Source organism: Schistocerca serialis, chromosome 8 (assembly GCF_023864345.2).
Source record: "Schistocerca serialis cubense isolate TAMUIC-IGC-003099 chromosome 8, iqSchSeri2.2, whole genome shotgun sequence".
Taxonomy (NCBI): Eukaryota; Metazoa; Arthropoda; class Insecta; order Orthoptera; family Acrididae; genus Schistocerca; species Schistocerca serialis.
Genome location: NC_064645.1, coordinates 473,499,863 through 473,521,989, shown reverse-complemented (window position 1 = coordinate 473,521,989; position 22,127 = coordinate 473,499,863). Strand labels below are relative to the sequence as shown.

The 22,127-nt window shown below is 39.1% G+C and overlaps 1 protein-coding gene across 1 annotated transcript; it reads left to right on the top strand.

The window, feature by feature from the left end:
- The first annotated feature begins 1,812 nt into the window (after window positions 1-1,812).
- Window positions 1,813-17,712, top strand: LOC126417078 (uncharacterized). Its single transcript, XM_050084973.1, has 6 exons — window positions 1,813-1,870; window positions 2,237-2,268; window positions 2,627-2,773; window positions 7,484-7,769; window positions 7,909-7,982; window positions 17,343-17,712. Exons 1-6 carry the CDS (start codon window positions 1,813-1,815, stop codon window positions 17,550-17,552), a joined length of 807 nt encoding a protein of 268 aa, XP_049940930.1. The 3' UTR covers window positions 17,553-17,712.
- Window positions 17,713-22,127: the final 4,415 nt, after the last annotated feature.

Below are 22,127 nucleotides of genomic sequence, written 5' to 3'. Positions count from 1 at the left end.
TGGACATGCTTCGTTCTGCTGTGCAGAATGCAATCCTGCGCTCTCAGACTCTTCTGAACACTGATGGGAGCCATACTGAGCCCCTTTTATAGCAGTAATGGTACTGGTATGTAATGGTATGATGTACCATAGCAGCACATTAAAAGTGTTTCAGTTGAATTTATTCTACATTATTTCTCTTCCCCATGTCCTTGACATTAATGAGTAATTACTTTCCATGTTTAATGTGTTAAATACAGAAAGTTACTGACCATATCCAATGAACAAGAGCACAATTAGAGCAGATCCACATTCCAAACAATAGCATTCACCTCAAGCAGAGACACCAGGATGTTGCATTTCTTTTTTATTGCAGGGTATGTTAATTTTGTTAATGAATGTGTAAAGATCTGTATTCTTATGATGTGGGCTGTGGATAAGGGAGAGATTAAAGAGTTTGTAATAATCAATAATAAATCTTACTGGTCGGCCAGAGGGGTCGTGCAGTTCTAGGGGCTACAGTCTGCAACCGAACAACCGCTCCGGTCGCAGGTTCGAATCCTGCCTCGGGCATGGATGTGTGTGCTGTCCTTAGGTTAGTTAGGTTTAATTAGTTCTAAGTTCTAGGCGACTGATGACCTCAGAAGTTAAGTCGCATAGTGCTCAGAGCCATTTGAACCAACCCAAATCTTACTGAAAATTTGTAGTAACTGTTTTTCCAAACACATCTTCATCGACCTTGAAAGTGAGATGCTTGCTGATTTACAAGCAAAAAACTGAAACCAGCCAGCAATGAATCTAGTAACATGTATGTTCAACAGCATTCATTAAGTTGTTGCAACAACATAAGTTTATTTTGAAAACTCTGAAAACTAGTTTCAGGAGTTGGTCCATAATTAGAAGGGGTAGACAACCACACCAGCAGACGAATTGCGGGAGCAGCTCCTTTAGCTTATGTCCTAGGAATAAATACTGTTTGGAAACACTGGAATGTCGAGGATTTCTCTAAAACGCGTCGAAATTGGTATAATTTGTTGTAATAAAGTGACAAAACATCATATTGATGATTCAAGATGTCATTGTTTGGAAAAGAAGTGTCCTAAAAGAACTAGCTTGAAAACTTTCTTTTAAACTTCACTGATGGTTAAGACTAAGTCACCTTCTTATTATTTTACAAATGTGTCAGAATTTTCTATGCTTTCTTTCTGTATGATGTTTTACCAGATGAATATTTATTTTATTTTGTTTGCGTTTGTGTGTTTGATGCTTAACTTGTAAGTTATTTGTAATGACAACTCACTCCTGGTGGAGAAAGATAAAGAGAGAGAGAGAGGCATAGCACTTTTATATGTATATAACTTCATATATTACAAAATATAGTTGTATGAAAATTATTATTTGAGGTAGTCTGCAGCTCATGGTCTGGCAGTAGCGTTCTCGCTTGCCATGCACATATTCATGGGTTTGATTCCCAGAGAGTTCATGGATTTTCTCTGCCTCGAGATGACTGGGTTTTGTGTGTCCTTCATCACCATTTCATCATCATTGACTCACAAGTCGCCAAAGCGGCGTCAAATTTATGAAGGACTTGCAATACAGTGGCTGAACTTACCCGCATGAGACCTCCTGGCCAACAATGCCATACGAGCATTTCATTTCATTTTCATTTAATATTTGAGTTTAGGTGCAATTAAGCATTATCACTAGAATCAAATCTTACACTTAATGTCAAGTAAATCCTCTGTTTGGCACTGACACATTTTTCCCTTGTAAGAAGTTTAGATCGTTTTATATACTATCAGTTTTGCACAAACAGGAATATATATTTCAGTCATGATTTTAACTCGCCATTACAATCAGTACCACACATATATTATGATGTCCGTAAAAAGTAATTTCAACAACAGTTCGCCTGATTAACTGGGTGGTAACATGCTCGCCTCCCATGCAAGTGACGCCTGGGTTCGATTCCCAGTTGGGTTGGAGATTTTCTCCGCTCAGGGCCTGTGCGTTGTGTTGTCTTCATCATCGTTTCATCCTTATCACTGGTGCGCAAGTCACCCATGTGGCGTCGAATGAAATACGACTTGCACTTGCTGGGCCAACATCCCTGAATAGAGGCCTCCTGGCGAACGATGCCATACGCTCATTTCCATTTTTTCAACAACAAATGTGTCATACACTTAAATGATCATTTTACATAGACCAAAACAATACTCTAGTGCTTTGTGAAACTAAATTTTTATTTCACTTTCAGAAACAAAACAAAGTTGCAAATTATTATCCAATGTATTTTATCACAAATATAGTCACTGTCGTTCAAAAATAATTAGAGCACTGTATTTGCACTCAGTTTTCTGTCTGTGAGAAAAAGATTTGCAGCATTTTCACTACATGACCAACAGTAGACGGTAATACCAAATGATTATCAAGTGACTATTGATTTCTCATGTGACTGACGTGTAGAATGAAGTCTTGCTTAAGCACTTACTCATAACCTCACTAATTATTAAATCAATGAAATTCTGTGGGCATAAATTTTGCATCATTTGTGAAACCAGATGCCCCACTTTGCTACCACTTATTGTTCTAGGATGTGGAAAGCAAGTACCGAAGATAATCCTGACATAATAATATGGTCTTGTAGAATAGTATTATACTGATTGATGCAGAAGAAGTGAAAAGTGAGCCACATTTTCAAGGATCAATAGAACACTTTTGTCTTGGTAGACTGATGCGACAGCTGTACATTTGCCCTAGATACAGTGTTAAGAGATGGAGGAGGCATATGGGGGTATTGAGTAGGTAATTCACTGTATAAAGACAGATGAAAATATAATAGTCAGGGAGTTATGTGGGAGGGAGTAGAAAATAAGGTTATCAGTAATTATGGGCTTGGTAGCCGAAATGAGAAGGCAGAAAGACTAATTGAGTCCTGCATTAAATTTCTGATAGTAGAGTACTCTGTGCAAAAATCACGAGAGGAGGAAATAGACTTGGAATAGGCCAGGGATAATTTCATTTAAGTTATATCATTGTCATACAGAGATTCTCAAATCAGGTATCGGATTGTAAAGCGTATCCAGAAGCAGGTATAGACTCAGATCACAATTAAGTAATGATGAAGAATAGGTTGAGGTTTAAGAAACCAGTCAGGAAGAATCAGTGTGCAAAGAAGTGGGATATGGAAAGAGCTCAGCAGGCAGTTCAGTTGAAGAAGAGTGGGTATCTCTAAAAGGGGCAATGGCAGAAGTTTGGAAGAAAAACGTAAGTAGAAAAAAGGTAGCTGCAAGAAAACCTTAGGTAACAGAAGAAATACTTCAGCTGATCGACAGAGGAAAGAAGTATAAAAATGTTCAGGGAAATTTAGGAAAACAGAAATACAAGTTACTTAGGAAAGAAGTAAATGGGAAGTGCATGGAAGCTAAGGCAAAATGGCTGTATGAAAAACGTGAAGAAATCTAAAAAGAAGTTATCGTTGGGGTGACTGACTCAGCATGTAGAAAAATCAAGACAACCTTCACAGTAATTAAAAACAAGCGTGATAACATTAAGAGTGCAATGGGAATTGCAATGTTAAATGCAGAGGAGAGAGCGGATAAGTGGAAGAAGTACATTGAAGGCATCTACAAGGCCGAGGATTTGCTGATGACACGAAAGAAGAAGAAACAGGAGTCGATAGGGAAGAGACTGGTGATCCAGTATTAGAAACAGAGCTTTGGATCGAATAAGACAGAAAGGATAGACAATATTCAATTGGAATTTCTAAAAAGGTTGGGAGAAGTGGCAGCAAAACGTTTATTCACGTTTTCATGTAGAATTTATGAGATTGGTGATATACCACCAGCCTTTTGGAAAAATATCATTCATACCTTTCTGAAGACTGCAAGAGGCAACAAGTGCAAGAATTATCGCACAACCAGCTTAACGGTTCAAGCATCCCAGTTACTGACGAGAATACGATACAGAAGAATGAAAAAAATAGGATCTGTTAGATGACGAGCAATTTGTCTTTCAGAAAGGTAAAGGCAACAGAGAGGCAGGCCTGAAGTTGTGGTTTATAATGGAAGCAAAACTGAATAAAAATCAAGACACATTCACAGGATTTGTTGACACGGAAAAAGCGTTTGGCATTGTCAAATGATGCAAGATGTTCGAAGTTCTGACAAAAATAGGGGTAAGCTATGGTGAAAGACGTGTGATATACAATGTGTACAAGAACCAATAGGGAACAATAAGAGTGGAAGACCAAGAACGAAGTGGTCTGATTAAAAAGGGTGTACAAGAGGGATGTTGTCTTTCACCACAAGTGTTCTATCTATACATCGAAGAAGCAATGGTGGAAATAAAAGAAAGGTTCAAGAGTAAAAGGATATCAGTGATAAGATTAGCTGATGACACTGCTATCTTTGGTGAAAGTGAAGAAGAATTAGGGGATGTGTTGCATAGAATGAACAGTCTAATGAATTAAGATTACTTATTGAGAATAAGTCGGTGAAAGACGAAAGTTATGGCAAGTAGCAGAAATGAGAACAGTGAGAAACTCAACACCAGAATTTTTGGTCAAGAAGTAGAAGAAGTTAAGCAATTCTGCTACCTAGGCAGCAAAATAACCCATGACAGATGGAACAAGAAAGACATAAAAAGCAGATTAGCGCTGGCAAAAAAGGCATTCCACCAAAAGCCATCTACTGATATCTAATATAGGCCTTAATTTGAGGAAAAAAATTACATTTGGAGTACAGCATTGTATGATAGAGAAACATGGACTCTGGGGAAACCAAAACAGAAGAGAATCGAACCATTTGAGGTGTGGTGCTGCAGAAGAATTTTGAAAATTATGTGGACTGATAAGATAAGAAATGAGGAGGTTCTCTACATAATTGTCAAGGAAAAGAATTTATGAAAACACTGATAAGAAGAAGGGACAGAATGGTAGGACATCTGTTAAGACATCAGAGAATAGCTCCAATGGTATTAGAGGAGTTGTAGAGAGTAGAAACGATAAAGGAGGACAGAGTTTGGAATACATCTAGCTAATAATTGAGGACGTTAGACCACACCAAACCAACCAGAAGACTGACGACCCAAGAAAAAGACTTAAGCGCTGAAGTATTCTTTATCTATGTAGTTCTTTTTCTTCAAGGTCTTTCCCACATGATTCAAATTACTACTTCACTGCCTGAGGCGACAGTTTGGCTCCTGAAGAAGGTTGATTTCCTTTCTGTTTTGCTTGTTTACTTCAAACATAACTACAACTTTCTCTTGAATGGGCCGGCGTCATGATGTGGTGCTTATGGATTGAGGGGAACGTCTTTTGGCAACACTAGAAACCTAACAGATGCATCACATTAGCAATAAACATCAAAATTTTTGATGCTCACAGATTATTATTACTGTCTGGAGCAGTAGCTCCTAAGTAAAGAAAACTCTTCCAACACAACAATTAGCAGAGAACAGAATGGCCATAGAGGCACAGAGGCACAAAAACATGTTGACAATTTTAATTGAATACTTTGTTGTGCAGTCACAACATTCACTCAGTGTATTATCTAAAACGTGAATATTTTAAGTATAATATACAGTTCACAGACAGTTAGTGCGATATCAGTTGCCAACAGAAAAAGGAACAAGTTTAACAAAAGATTTCGTCAAATAAATAGGTATAATACAGTCACTTATGGAAAATTTGATACAACTTACATTGAATGAGAGAAACGATGATAAAAATGCAGTGTTCTGCTGCAAACATATGACATTGAAATTCGACCAAACTGAGTCCATGGAAATGTTCAGAACATATTGTACTGTGTTATATTTCGTCGGGAAGCCTTGAACCCCAAAATTTCCTTGCTCTCTCCTTTGTTAACTTACATGTTGTAAACATAAAAGTCAGTAAGTGAAAACATCGAAACGAATACCCCATTTTAAACTCAAAGTATAATTTCAGCTAAAGGATTAACCTACACAAAGTATCGCCAAACTTTCTGTTTTTGTTTATGCGTCCACAGGTAACATGAGTAACAATTTTTACACAGTTTTAAGTTTGTATTTTGATGAATAACACAACAGTACACACACGCTACCCACAATGTGTTGGTCGCGAACGTATGGTGTGGCGCGCAAATCGCCTGCTTCACATTTCGTCGTTTTTGAAGCCCGGTCCACACGCAACGATCTGTCTGCGCAGACATCGGCGCAGATGTCTGTACATGCAAAAGATCGCTGCAAATGTGGTGTGTTCACACGACACAAACCCCAATCTACTACTCGCCCGCCATCTGTCGGTGTAGAAAAGAAATATCAGTGGCAAGCGACTACGCTCCCCGAAAACGTCAAAATTTAATTCAGTTATTTAGAAAAATAGAAATGGAGGAAGTTCTGTTGTGGTCTGTGTTCGCAACTTGTGTTGCAAAAAACATTCAGACCAACCGCAGGAAACAGAGAAAGCGGTCAAAATGGTGCAGACAGTGGCTGCTAAAGCGAAAGCAGTTTTGTCACGTAAATTTACTGCGAGAGTTGCAGGGCGAACCTGTTTTGTTTTACATAACCTCGTGTTCCATTTCCTCGCACATTGGCACTCCAATTTCATCTTAAATTGTACTCCTGCTTGGTCTTGGCGTTTCTTGAACACTAAGAAAGCCAAGTAGATCAAAATACCATAACGTTGGCTGGTATACTTGATCTACTCCTACACCAGATCTTCTAGATTTCTGAACTTTGGATAACTCTTTTCGGTAAACAGTTCGCTGACGGACTAATTTACTTGACTTGCCTTCATGAACTCATCTTTCAGGAAAGCGGAAATAGCTTCACATGTGTTGGGTATTATTTCACTCAATGCTTATTTCGATATTGCAGATGAAAATTCCAAATCATTGTAGCTCCTTCCTGTTGCTAAGAATCTTAATGTTACTGCCAGGCGTTCATGAGGAGAAATTTCCCTTCTCATACAAGCATTTTTCTCATAATATGAGGGGTTACATGCTTTAAGAGATAATTATAAGTTTCGACATCCATCCGCAAATAATTTCGCCAGTTCGCAACGAAATTATTTTTTTATTACCGTTTCTCTGTTTGCCGAGGCGCCAACTGCCCGCAATTTTTCAATTAGAGCATTGTATGCTGCTGTCTTTTTGTCTCGGTCACTATATCCTTTACTTTTAATCTTCCACAAACATGGGTGGTTTCTGTATATTTCAATGAATTCACTTACAAACTCTCGAGAACACCGACGAGTATCAGCCATTTTAATGCCCTGTGCACACAAATACAAACACTAGACTGAGCAAACAGCTGTTTCGCGCCAGATTTGCGACGATCTCCTGTCCACACGCTCCAACTTGTCTGCGCAGATGTGGTTTGAACCGACAGATTTGAAAGGTTTCGCTCAAAACTCCAACTCCAACTTCCATGTTTGCACACACCTCAGGTTGGTGCAAATCTTCTGTTCACACGCAACGATCTGTCTGCGCAGATGTGATGTGCGCAGACATTTGCGCAGACAGGTCGTTGCGTGTGGACGGGCCTTAAGACATGTGTGCTTCTGCTGGGAATCTCCATAGTGTCTATACTCTTTGGTGGAGGCTCCACCAAAGTGTATGTTTGGTTGTCAGGTCATCTGTGGTGTGAATATTCTTTACCTACAAACTTCGATTGTAGAGGTCGAGAGGAAGTTCTGTACCTTTGCCAGCGGTCGTCGGTTGCGAAAATGGCTCTTCTAAGCAGCAGGATTTTCTTTAATTCTCACCGGCCTCTGTCTGTTTCTGCTGCAAGATTAGCAGACAAAAGTAATTCAGTTTCGGCTACTTATGTCAATATAATTAAAGTAAAGCCGAAACACCTTGTAACTGGTGTAATAAAAGAAGAGGCGTAGTTTAAGTTACCACTGATTACAGTAATTTTAATGTCGTCTTCTTTCGTTTACAGTGATGGCAGACCCGATTGAACATGCTACAGGGAAAGAGAAGCGGGAGCTCCTGGCCCAGCTAGCAGGAAATGACGTACGTGTTAGATTAAAACGTAACTCTTCCTTAGTCGCAGTATAAGGCAGAAGAGGGCATTTAACATTTCGTAGATTGAGACAATGTTAAAGCGCAGTTAAGGAACACTTCGTCAGTGCGACACACCCCGCAAAGATAGATACACTCGAAAATGACATTGAGGATGAGAGTATGTGGTAGTACTCACAAGAGACCTAATTTCCAGTTCTTGACGACTACTCACTAAACGTTGCACTTAATTTTAGGGGATTTGTTGTAATCAGTTCACAATATTAATTTTGTAAACATAAATAGTACTATAGTTTTTTATATAACGGGAAAAAAATCCCTTTGCGCATTTGGAATGTCGTGAAAGTTTGTTGTTAAACTGTCTGTTCTAGAGCCTAGCAAATGACATATTTTTTCATAACTTTGTAAGTGGGCTCCTGTTGCTACTTCATTTTTGTTAGTGCGTCTTGAACCTTATCTCAAATCTCTGTCTTCCAGGGATTCAATTTGGAAAATAGCAAGATGTGGAACACATCAAGCTTACAGAATAAGTTTGTCTGAATACTTAGTGCTGCACATGGGATATGAGTAGATGTTGTTCATTAAACAAATTCCCTGCCTTGTGGGTTGAATTGAGCTGTTCTCCTAATGTCTGTAAAAGAAATAGCTGATTAAAATTAAGAAAGACACTGTTTGCATGACAGTGTTAAGAGCACACATATATGAAGATGGGCATCAAGAATGGTCATGGTATGGTTTGATTAAAGACATTAGAAGCCTAAAAATTCTTAACTGGGAGATTCTTGAAGAAAAATGGCTGTTATCTTTGAACACCTGCTTACAAACATTTTCGCCCCATATGCATCTCTTTAAGGTACTACAGATATAAAAATTGGGTTAATAAGAACATGTGTAAGCAACAATTGTTCCTAAACTGCAGCTGTCTATGGAGAAAGAACGAACTGTGAAATATACATTCTTTATTGATTTCATAGTGTTATTTCACCTACAAATTGTATACAAGGGAATGAAAATATGCCTGGGCTGACAATGGATGCACTTGATGTTAACCTGTGGTCGTGATCTGGCAGTAGTACCTGTAAAAAGCCGTGCCAAGTAAGACTGTCATGGGGTTCCTCACTGACTGTGATAACACACCTTTTAAATTCTGGCAGTGTTAGTGGAAAATAGTGGTAGGCTACATTTCTTTGACAAAATTCTCATCCCAAGAGCACTCAAGGCTCACCAGTCAGTACAGTTAATGATGTGTTGGGGCTATGCATTGGCCTAGAAAATCGCCAGATTGTACCAATGTGATGAGATCCAATTTAATAATAAAGGTATTTCTGTTTATCTCTGTTGAAGCAGTAACATAAAATGTGTGTGTTGTTTTTCTCATGGCCTCAGGGAGGCATGAACATGTCATTTATAAATATTTTGTTTACCTTAGCTATCACATTCAGAATCAGTGAAAGTTCTTGATTTTTTAAAATTGATACAAGAATAAATTCTAAGTAAGTTCTCTATCACAACATTTATGGGGTAAAGATGATAAGAAGAAAACAAAAAGACGTCTCTTCAAAACAGATACTGGCATTGACATATGGATCAGAAATATGGACTGTTAAATCCAAATTAATGAAAAGATTGATGGCAACTGATCTAGGTTTTTGGATACAATCTGCAGGGATATTCAGGTGAGAAAGTCATAAATGAAGTAATCAGGAAGAACATGGATGTCACAAGTTCAGTTATTGATTTTCTGGAGGAACAAAAACTTTTATGGTATCGATATATGAAAAGGATGTTCCAGGAGAGACTGCTGCAACAGATTATGGAATGGGAATTACCAGGAAGGAAGAGGGACACCACCAGCCACATATTTTCAGACATTATAAGAAATACTGAAGGAAAAGTTATGGATGGATTGGTGCAAATTGAGAGTGTAAATCAAATTTGATGTCTTATCTTGGGTTACTGGAAAATGTAAAGTTTTGCTGATACATTAATTCTATTTCGATAGTGGTATGGTTCAAGTGTGATGTTAGACCCCTCCCTCCCCATTGACATCTGTATTACGGTGTCAGTGATGTATGCCATAACCCAAGGTAGATTAGGGTGAAAGGTGATAATTTGGTAGTGAGTTAGTAAAGCCAATGAATGTGAATGCCAAATATGGGTTACAGTAACTGATTGACCTCTAGCGTAGCCTAATGTGTACATTTTCACCATATTTAAATATGCATTTCATCATAGAGAGTAAAGAGGCAGATTAACGTGCAGTATGTACAGGAATCTTTGGTTTTGTTTCTTTAGAGTCTATTAATGTTAATGACTTAAATATCTTTCAGCAGAGCAGAAAATTATTTTTCTTGTTGATAAAAGCATCCTTTGCTTCACTTTCGGGTTGATTTTGGAGGAAAAGTATGATTGCTAAATAGCTGTCTGATTGCCTGTGCTGTCTAAGTGCTAGTTCTCATCATATCACTGAAGTGTAACATCAGGCATGGCCAGTGCTAGCATGGGTAACTGTCAGGTATGCCAAGTGCTGTTGGCTGTTCTCCCTTTGCTTTTACAGAAAAGAGGAGGGTGGTGGCCCTACACCACTTTGTGAAGGAAAGGTGCCATTGTGAATGAAGGGAAAGTTTGCAGTTTGGCAGCTGAATCTGCCATTTGGGCACTGCCAGCCAACCATGCCAAATGATTCAGTTTTTAATGCCTGTGAAAGCAAAGCACAAGGGGCTGTCATTTCTCCCACCATCTCTACATCTTGGGCCTGTTGCCCTTCCGTTCGTTGACACTACGTAATTCCTGGGGCTCGTGCTCGATAGGAAACTCTCGTCGTTCTCCCATGTCTCTTACTTGGCAGCCCACTGTACACCATCCCTCAATGTCCTCATTGGTACTTCTTGGTGTGCTGATCGAACCATCCTCTGCTGTTTGTACTGGTCCCTTGTCCATTCGAAACTCGCCTATGGGTGCTTTGTTTATGCATCTGTATGCACATCCCTTTTACGCCGTCTCAGCGCTATCCATCATGGCATCCGTTTGGCCACGGGTGCCAAGTTGAGAGTCTGTAGTGTGCTGAACTGCCACTGTCCTACTGCCAGGGCTTTCTCCTCAGCAGCCATGCATGTCGTTTGTGTGCCATGCGTGGCCACCCTTCCTATGCCTCCTTTTCTGATGATTCCTTAGATTGTCAGTATGGGGCTCGTCCCTCTTCTCTGTTACCTCCTGGTGTCCACTTTCACCACTTGCTATGGCGGCTTAACTTCATGCTACCTGCAACTTTCCCAGTGGGTGTGAACCCTTCACCACCATGGCTTCGTGAAGCTGCCCATGTTAACCGTGGGCTTCATTCGCTTCTTACGGACTCTACTCCAGCCTCAGCCTATTGCCTTCAGTTTCACGACTTTCACATGGAACTTAGCACTAGTACCTTTGTGTACACTGATGGCTCTCGGGCTGATCATAAGGTCGAGTGTGCCTTTGTCATTGGCACCCATGTCTTTCGATATCGGCTTCTGGCCCACTCCTCAGTATTTACTGCTGAGCTTTTCGCCTTGTATCAGGCCACGTAGTACATACGGTGACACAGCCTTCCAATCGTCAGACTCACGGAGTGCCCTCATTCATGCAGGAGCTGACACACATGTATTCAGTGTATGAAAAGTGTGAAATACTTCAGCAAACAGAATCTGGATCAGCTCCACTAATAGGGTTTCTGCCTCATGTATGTACTTTCTTGGATGAATGACATGTTTATGTTGAGTTGGTGACTAATACCATCGGCTTCAGGACAAACAGTCTTACAGAAATGTCTTTTGTTGACATGTCTTCTGTATGTGATAGTCGAGTATTATCTGTAATTGAAGAGCCTGGCTGCTGTTCATTGCATACACAACATTTTACAATGTATTGCTTACGATACTGTATTACATCTATCTCATATTTATATCTGCAGTATGGTCTCACCACCAACAGACATATATAATTTAAATGAAGTCATGGTATATACTTTAAAAGCTGTTGTGATTTGGGAACAGTATTTGCTGAGGGTTCTCAGCAGGCAGCTTATAATGACTGCACATAGGATTTCTCTGATGAAATTCTTTAGAAAGGCAAATCTTGAAAGTTTAAACTGTTCGAATTTAAGATATGTAAATTGATATTGACAATTTTTTTGTTTCCTCCATTGCATTGTAATTACTCAATGGTTATTGTGCCTTTTTGTTATGTACGTACTGATTAATTAATAAAACATTATTTCCAAAAGCTTTTGTGTTTATATTAAAAAATGCTCAACAAAAGGCACAGGTGTGAAAGTAAGGTTTTGTAAATGTTAAAATGGAAGTTGTGCACAGAAATCCAGAGGTGGTTTGGAAGCTACTCGTGTGCCGATCATTCATATTTTGCTGACTGATCATTCTTGCATGCTGACTGCCAATACTTTTTCTTTCACTGAAAGCTAAAAATGAGTGCTACAGCCTCAGCTGGACTTGTGGTTGAAAAGTTGATCAGGCGTGAAAATTACTTGTCATGGAAATTTGCCATGAATGTGTATTTGGTCCATGATAAACCGTAGGGTATTGTTGAAAACCCTCCTTCGAAACTGTTGAAATTGGACAATTTTTGGAAGAAGAGACAAAAAGGCACATTCCCGGATTATACTTTCCATGGACAAGATGAATTATTCCCTTATAAGGGACACAAATATGGCAACAGAAGCCTAGACGGCCTTCGAAAAAGCATTTGAAGACTTAGGACTCAAACGTAGTGGACTTGCTTACCTCATTAATCACAACCAAATTAGATAAATGCAAGTTGGTAAGTGACTATTGCGATCGAATAATGACTGCGTTTAAGTCAAATAAAATGAAGTTTGCCATTAGTGAAGAGTGGATAGGTACTTTGCTACTGGCTGGATTACCTGATCATTGTCAGCATATGGTCACAGCACTTGAAAACAGTGGTGTATGTATCATGGGAGATTCTATTAAAGTGAAACTACTACATGATGTCAAACCCGAAGATGCAAATAGAAGTGAAGAATCTGGTGTACGTACAAATCAGAAAAGGCCCATAAAACTTATTATTAAAATCTAAAAGTGCCATAGGCTGAATCATATTGCTAAATATTGTTCTAGGAAGGACAAAAAAGAAGAAAGCTTGTCAAACAATAATGGTGGCAACAAACATGTATTTAGGAAGCAGACACAACAAAAGAAAGCTTTTTCTTGCTGCTGATGTTAAACAGGCACACAGAAAGGATATGTGGTATTTAGATGTTAAGAGAGGTAAATTGATATCAATATTTTCCTTAACCCCGTTGTGTTGTAATTACTCGGTTATTGTGCATTCTGGGGTGTGTAGTTGTTGTCATGCAGATACTGATCAATTAATAAAATGTTTTTTCAGTAAGTTTTCATGGGTCGACAGAAGCGTTCGATCTCACGCGTCGGCTTTGACCCGTGACATAAGGGTGTAGTGGTGTGTGACGTCATTACGGCGCGGAGTTTGGTTTGCGAGTGTGGCGTGTTTGTAGATGTCATCGTGTTGTGGTTTATTGTGCCCTCTGGTGGTATGTTCATGGTTTTCGTTTGTTTGGTGTATTGGGCTCAGTTTGCTGTTGCTCAGTGGCGAGTGCTGCTTGCGTATTTTTGAAGCGGAATTTGTATCAGTGAGTTAACGGTTTCGTGGTTTTGTGTGAAGGTTAATGTAGTGATGATTGCCGTATGTCGGGTGGTTTTGTTATTAAGTTTAATCGGTTGTGGTTTTTTGTTCAGGAATGGATATGAAAGACAAGATCAATAGTTCTCAGTTGAGGGCTATGGTGGGGGACACAGCTTTAGAGCTGATTAAGTTCCTACAGCTTTTTGGCTTAATTGTCGAGGTGGTGAAGTGCAGTGTGTGCCGTGAACCAATGAAATTGGTTAAAGTTCCAGCCTCTTGGACCAGGGATGGTTATATGTGGCACTGTCGCAAAGACGACATATGGCGTTCCATACGGCGCGGTACCTGGTTTGAGAAGTCTAGGTTGGGCATGCGCGAGATTGTGCTTGTTACATATTATTTTTGTTATAGATCCCCACAGTTTTTGCGTGTATGAGACTGGTGTGAGTGAGAGGAGCATTTTAGATTGGTATTCCTTTTGTCGTGAAGTGTGTTCGGAATTTATTAAGTACAGGGGTAAGTTGCGGGGGGGGGGGGGGGGGGCATGGGGTTGTTGTGGAGGTGGACAAGTCACAATTTGGGAAAAGGAAGTATGGGAGGGGGAAGTCTGTGGCTGGTCTTTGGGTGTGTGGGGCTGTTGTTCCGGGGGGTGGGGGTTCCGAATGTGTTTTTAGGGTTGTGGAAGGGAGGTCCAAGGCTGAATTAGTGGGGTTAATTGAGGAATATATAGAGCCGGGGTCCACAATAGTTTCTGATGCTTTTTCTTCTTATAGGGGGTTGGATGAGAGGGGATTTAATCATTTAGTAGTGAACCATAGTTTCGACTTTAAGAATTATGAGACAGGGGCTTGTACTAATACAATAGAGGGGATGTGGGGGGTGGTTAAGTCAGTTCTTGGGAGGGGGAAGAGGCACTCTTCCAACCTTCAGTCTCATTTAGATGAGTACTGTTGGCGGAAGAGTGTCCCAGAGGGCTATTGTATTGTTCGGGTTTTCTTAAGGGCTGTGGGTAAAATGTATAGGCCGAAAGTGGTTAGTTAGTGGTCTGGGTAGGTGGGTGGCTGTGGCTCAGGGTGGGGTGGGTGGTTTATTTTGTTGTATAGTATTTATTAAGGTGGGGGGGGGGAGAGAGGGGGAGTGTGTTTGTTTTTTGTTTTAGTTGTGGAGGATCTATTTTGTTGAAGTTTTTGTTGAGTTGTAGCGTGTGATTGAGAATTTTTTATGTCGCATTTGGTTTTTGTTCGTGGGTTTTTTATTTTGGGGTCGGGGGGGGGGGGGGGGGTTGCGTTTTTCTTTTGGTTTAGTATTTTTTTGTTGGTTTGTGTGTGTGTGTGTGTGTGTGTGTGTGTGTGTGTGTGTGTGTGTGTGTGTGTGTGGGCGCACGCGCGCGCCTTTGTGTGTGATTGTGGTGGCCAGTGTATTGGGGTATAAGGAAGTGTTTCATTGAAATTTGTGAATGTGAAGGTTGGTATTGGTATTGGGAGATGTTTTTGAGTTACATAGCTCAAGGGTAGTGGTCGATCCTAATTTATGGGATTGGGAGCTGCTGTTGAGCTATATAGTTGGAGGGAAGTGTTCAATCTCAATGTTTGGTGGAGTATGTTGGTTTTTGTAATGGGAGATGGGATCGGGAGCTGCTGTTGAGCTATATAGGTCAAGGGAAGTGTTCGATCCCAATTTATGTGATCGGGAGCTGCTGTAGATCTATATAGGTCAAGGGAATTGTCCGATTGCAGATAATATTGTGTTTTGTGGTATTTGGTGAGTTTTGTGATGTCGATTTTTTTCGTCATTTTGTGTGGTTTTGTATGGGGGTGGGTGGCTAAATTTGTTTATATTTAGTTTCTCCCCACCCAAAAAACCCCAATTTCCCACATTTGTCGCGTTAGTCATTAGGCTTTTTGTGAAACGTGTGTGTGTTTTTCGATGTATTTTCGTCTTTATGATACATATGCAATGATTTTATATCTGCCATATTGGAATTGTCGTTTATGGTCCTTTCCGCCATATTGGATTTGTCGTTTATGGTCGTTTCCGCCATATTTGTGACGTCATGGGTCAAAGCGGACGGGTGGGATCGGACGCTTCCGTATTTCCGTTTTCATATTTATATTAAAAAATGCTCCACAGAATTAAAAAGACAAATTGAGAAAAAACAGATTGGAACTATCAAAGTGAATACCTCATTGAAAGACAGAGCAAGACTACCTGGTGTACAAGTAGAGAGAGAAAAAAATAAAATACAATCTTGAGCTCCCAGGACTCTACAAATAGTCTATACAGAATGTTTTAGAACTATAGATCTTCTGAAGTTGGCTTTTGACATTGAGTGGGCTGGACTGCTACTGCTAGCTTTATGCAAATGGGAAGTTTTGTGTGTCAGTTCTCAAGCACCAAACTTTCATGTCCACAAAAATTTAACATCTGTCACAAAAAAATAAAACTGTCACTAATTACACTTAGAATAGATTTTTGACATTCGTGGAAGCATTCCAGGGATTTATAGTGTATGTAAATTTCTGAATTTTTACGTGGTTTTTATTGGAGCTAGTCTTTAAATCTCAATATTGACAAAATTGCAAAGTAATCCAGTTTTCTAAAGCTTAAAGGTAGCAAATGCAATGCAATATGAAACTTTGAGAAGATCCATTACCAAGCGAGGTGTTTCAGTAACAAAAGTTTTCAGCAGCTAATTTTCAAGATGTGACATGGTAAATTTGAAACTGTTTCCTAGGTAGAAAAATTTCATCAGTTTCAAAAAAAATTAACACTGGCTCTAATTAAAATTGAACAGATTTTTTTACATGCTTGGAGGCAGTGTTGACATGTAATATTATACACGAATTTTAGAAGTTCTGCCTGACATGCAATGAGCAAAATTGTTCGGTGGTGTCATGAAGCCAGTTTTGTAGCTTCCTGCAGACACTTTTATCATTATCTTCAGTTAATTTAAATAAGGCTACAATGCTAACTGTAATAGTTTAATCATTCTTTTATTCTGAGAAATATCATGATAGGGAGATTAAAAGATCATTCTCCAATTTAAACTGTGGAAAGTCCAAGTAGGAATATCAACAATATTATGAAATGGATAGGTTACTGCTCACTGTAAAGATGAGACTTGGTCCTCTTCAGAACAGAAAACATATTCACTTAAGCAAGCAAGTGCACTACACGACCACGTGCGTGACATACCTATCTCTAGACACACTGGCCAGAAGTGTGTTCGCTTTGTGTGTGTGTGTGTGTGTGTGTGTGTGTGTGCGTGTGCGTGTGCGCGAGGGGGGGGGGGTGTTTCTCCAGCCAGAGGGGCCGGGAATAGCAGTCGTGTGTGTGTGATGTGTGCTTGCTTCTGTAATGTATTCTGTTCTGAAGAAGCCTGTGGTTGAAAGCTAAAAGTGTAACAGTCTTTTTTTTTTTTTTTCTGCCTGTCTGCAACTCAACCTGTCATCTTATGGTGAATAGAAATCCATCCTTTTCATATTGTTGTTGTTCTTTAACTCAAGTCATATGAAATGAGCAGACTAAAGCTTTTGTAAATTAAAATTGTCTAAATTTGTAATCATATTTCACACACACAAATACTAACCTAATGTGCTTCAGTAAGTGAATGGTCTAGCTTTTCCATTTTAGCTGTTATCCAATCTGAGTGGAGATACACAATCCATCAATCTAATTAAAGTTGTAATTTTTTTCCAGGATCCTTACCATTCGAAGGCAATAAAGAGAATGTCAACATCATCAAAAGCGAACCCTAACCCTGTTCCATCTGCGTTTGATTCACGTATTGTTGGCTGCATATGTGAAGAAGATGCTACCCACATTAAATGGATGTGGGTGTACAAAGGAATTCCAACACGGTGCGCTTGTGGCCATTGGTTTCAGCTTGTAGAGAAACCACCATTGTAAATAATGATAGTAGGAAGTGTTGGACATAGTTTACTTATTTTCCTTGGATGTTTTGAAGTGGTGCATCACTAGGTGTATTATTGAATAAAGTTGCCTTTCATTTCAGAAGGATGCTGTATAGATTATTATGTAAATAATACAAATAAAAAGTGTGAAGTCACTTCTTTAGTTTTTTATGGTTTCTCTTCAGATTTTGCTGTAGGGATTTTTTTATACACAATGTTGATTTAATATGGAAAAAATTCTAAATTGATTACTTGAACTTTAATTCTGACTGTATTAAAACAAAACACACCGTGCTTGTGATATATGCAGTAGACATTGTGGGGAAAGAACCATTTTGATTGATTTGCTCAAGTCATGATTTTGCTGTTGAAATCTAAATCTCCAAAATTTATTACATGAAAATATGTTACAGAATAGTGTTGTGTAGGGTTTTCATTGTTTGCTCTGAGTGCATAGTACAAAAGTAAACACTCTGGAAACACAGATATCATTGGCACACGAATAGATAGTTACAGCCAATCTGGAGATGTCTCTGCTGTTATCTCCATTGGGAAGTTCCACTGTTACTTGAGTGTTCCAGTACCACAGGACATCAGCTCTTGTTATTTAGTTATGTGTATCTTGACAACCAAGGATATTCACTTCAGAAGTCCACTTATTTATTTATTCATCCATCTTTGTGTTTGTATGCAATCATTGCCGTGAGTGACAAAAAAACTTTCACACTGGTGATTGACACATTAAAAAAACATGGTTACATACCATTTATAAGCATTTACAACAGTCCACTGATGATATCAAAATTGTTCACAATGTGGTAAATATGGAACTGCCAATTGTTAATAAGAAATGCTTACTATGAAAGAACAAATTCATCGTTTATTGAGTGGGGTGACTTGTATTAATGAGCCATTTAGTAACAGATTTTTTTCAATAGATCTGAAGTTTTTAATATGTAAAAACCATTTTTGGTTATTTTTTAAGATGTTTAATGAGACATGATGTCCCTGCTAAGGCTTTATACCTAGATATTTGTTAGTACAATGATTGTCTCATTGATGGTTTATCCATTTTTAATGCTTGGTGAGTGTTATGTTGATAAACAGACTGCCTTAGGCTATATCTACTAGTTTTCTTTTATGTACAAAAGATGAAGTCTCTTTGTAGAGAGGTGAACTTTGCAGTGTCACCAGTGTGCTCTCTCTGTCTGTCCTACGTCACCCTCCAGCTGTTGCCTACTCTGGGGACTGGCAACACAGGTGTGGTCGCTACAGCAGCCAACTATTTCTGCATCTGACTCTTCATAGTAGAATGTGTATGTGCAGGGAACGATCACTGTCTGTTATTAAAAAAGTACTTTTGTTCCCTTTGTCATCCATAATGTATGCCATAGTGACTAAACTAACACAGAAATCAACAGGAAATGGTATACTTGCAACCTGAAGCATGTACTACATGCAGATGTGGCAGAATGATGCTACTGAATGGAGCACTACAGAGTACAGTGCTCTTTGCCCTACTCATCTCCCAACCACATGGCTTCTTCTGCGTACACCATTGTAGTATTTTTAACTGTTTAAAATAAGACCTGTGGGATATTTTGGTTTGACAAATTTTTAGATAATTCACCAGTTGAAACCAGGTACTGGACAAGTGTAGGTACTTGTCATTTTGTACTTCATTTGTTCACACTTTTTTTAAAATTTATGGAGGTTTTCATCCGCTTAAAGTACTGGTTTCTTGCATGTTACTAGGCAGGTCATATACAGGGTGCCCCACCTCACACCCAAGACTCGAGTAACAGTGAACTAAATAAAAAGGAACAGATAATAGTAATGTTAAAAAAAAAATAGTTGCCTGTTTATAAGTGGTGGCCATGGGCATCCAAGCATTGCTGACTCCATGTAAGGATGTTACCAGCAACACATTGTAATTCTGCTAGTGTGATGTTAATTTCTCTAGTGTGATGTTAATTTCTCTAGTAATGTGCTATTTAAGATCTACTATTGTGCGCGTATTATCTGCTTACACAAACTTTCTAGTGTGCCCATAAATAAGTCACCTGATGTCAAATTAGAGGACCTAGGGGCCAGAGGCCTTTACTGAAAAGTATGTCTTGAGGGAATGTGATGTCGATCTTACTTTGGTTGAATGTTTGAGTGGTTGCTCCATCTTGTTGGAATACCCCATACAGCTTCTCTGCATCTTTTAATTGTGCATAGAAAGAGTTAAAGCTTTCTGGATATCTGGCACTGATTAAGGTGTAATTGAGTGTAATTGAAAAATTGGGTCAAGTAGTGCACATGCCGACTGTGTACACCAAACACCTATCTTCTCTGAGTGGAGAAGTTCATTCAGAATATGTGGTTGTCCTGTGACCAGTACCAGCAGTTCTGGGAGTTTACATAACCTGACGAATGAAACCAGGCCTCACCTGACAGGTAGTAAAACAAGGGATCCAAGTAACCGTTAACAGTCGATGTTAATAGCGAGTTACAATAATGAACACACTTTTTTTCCTGATCCTCATATTACAACTCCTGCACCAGACTCTGACAATAGGCTTTTAATTTCATATATTTCAGTACACAATGACACAATGTATGAGATACACCAACCTGCTGTGATAATGTCCTTATTGACTTGTGGGTACTTCTCATAACGTCCATGTGAATTCCATCTGTGGTTTCAGGGATCCTCACTGTCGAACACCTATTCCTCTACACATTGAGTGCATCCTACACTCCTCCATTTCTTTATACAGATCTTGAATAGTGCTGGTCATTGAAACACTCCCTATTAAACCCACTGTTATTGACTAGTGGATTGTAGCCTAACAGCTTAGAATAGTTTGACAATGTGCAACTGATAAAGGCTGGTTGGTCAAAATTTGCAGGGGAGTTGTTTCACGTCAAATCCAACAAAGCTAATTAGAATGCCAAGTAGCAATAATCAGTACAAACTCGTTTTTAATGTTCTTTATCTTTTGTTTAAACAGTACGAATGAGACAGTTACTCCCTTCGTTTGACAAAGTAATAATGGTTAACTTATCACAGGTTGTTTATTAATGTCATCACACACCAATATGCTTCATTTTGCACTGAATAATCCTCACTGCAATCCAAACTGTGGGTGTCAGGTGCAGTTGTCGCGTCATCACGGTGCACAAATGAACACAACACATCGGACAAATCACTCCATTAATGCCATTTCCGTATTTGCTGGAGGTCAGGCCCACAGCATTGGATGACACACAGCTGTTAAACAATTGTAAGCATGCTTGGCTGTCCTGTCAAAATCTGCCCTGCTCGCTTAGCACAGCCAACAACTTACTTGCTCAGTCTCAACACTGACTACTACTATAACTCACCGGGCACTTGACTATCAATAGTACCTACTGCAACGTGCGTGAGGCAAAGATATACTGTTCTCCATACGTACGGGGTGGTTGACCCTTTACATCATGGGGTGTCTCCTACCAGGATACTTCACTTGAAGCCTTTTACATTTCTTGATGGAACCTGTCTTTATGTAGTGCTCCACAATATCAATTCGCTGTTCAAACCCAAACTGCCCCATTTCTGTAACAGCAATAAGAGGTTTTCAAAACAACTAGTGATGCACGAACACAAGGTTGCACTCAACTTTTCTATAAAATGTAGAGTAGCCAATTTTCAAGACTGTTGCCACTTCACAAGCAATCGTACTAGAGGTGATTAATTAGTGAGTTGTACAGGTTTTTCGTGGGACACTATGTACAAATATTATAAATAGCAGTGATCCAAGCATCAATCATTGGGAACACACACAGTCCCACTTTCAGTTGTTGAAATTCATGTGTTGTGACAGACAGATATTAGGGAGGGAGAATTCAAAGTCATTAATGTTATAACACCATAGTTTCTCCATTAATACTTGGTTTACAGGTTTCACCTTTTTACTCAATTCAACTATCATGAATTCAGCATATAATTTTGCAGAAAAGAATATGTTCAACAGCTTTGGCTTCAAAGTATCACTGAAATTGTTCCACAAGAACACAGTATTTCACGGTAACAAAGGTGTGGGTTACTGCAGTAGTGTTGTGAAAGAGAGCTTAATCATGTTATCTTTTATAGACAGTTTGGCTCCTCCCTGCTATTGCAGACTAATTGTAAGGCAATATATTGATTGTATAAAAAGGATAATTAACTTTTAGAAAACCATAAATTGAGACAACCCACCAACAAATAGAAGAGTTGAATGGTTGACAGGCACACAAAAAGAAAGAAAGATGGCTACCTTTCAAACAGATCCTTTAACTAGAGTACACATACCTTTACATGTGCAATCAACTATAACTCAGATAGGATGGATAAAATACTGACATGCTAGTAACACATGGATATTTTAACTAAAAAAACTTGCGGTTAGGAATTTCTTCTGTAGTGTTGTTGACCTGCAGGTGGAATTATCAAACTTTGCTTACTTAATTCAATATTCTCCAGTCTAAGACTGATTATGAAGCCCCACGAGAAAATAGCAGGCAGGCTGGAAAAGGCCAGTGTGCATTCAGTGTGTTTGACGGA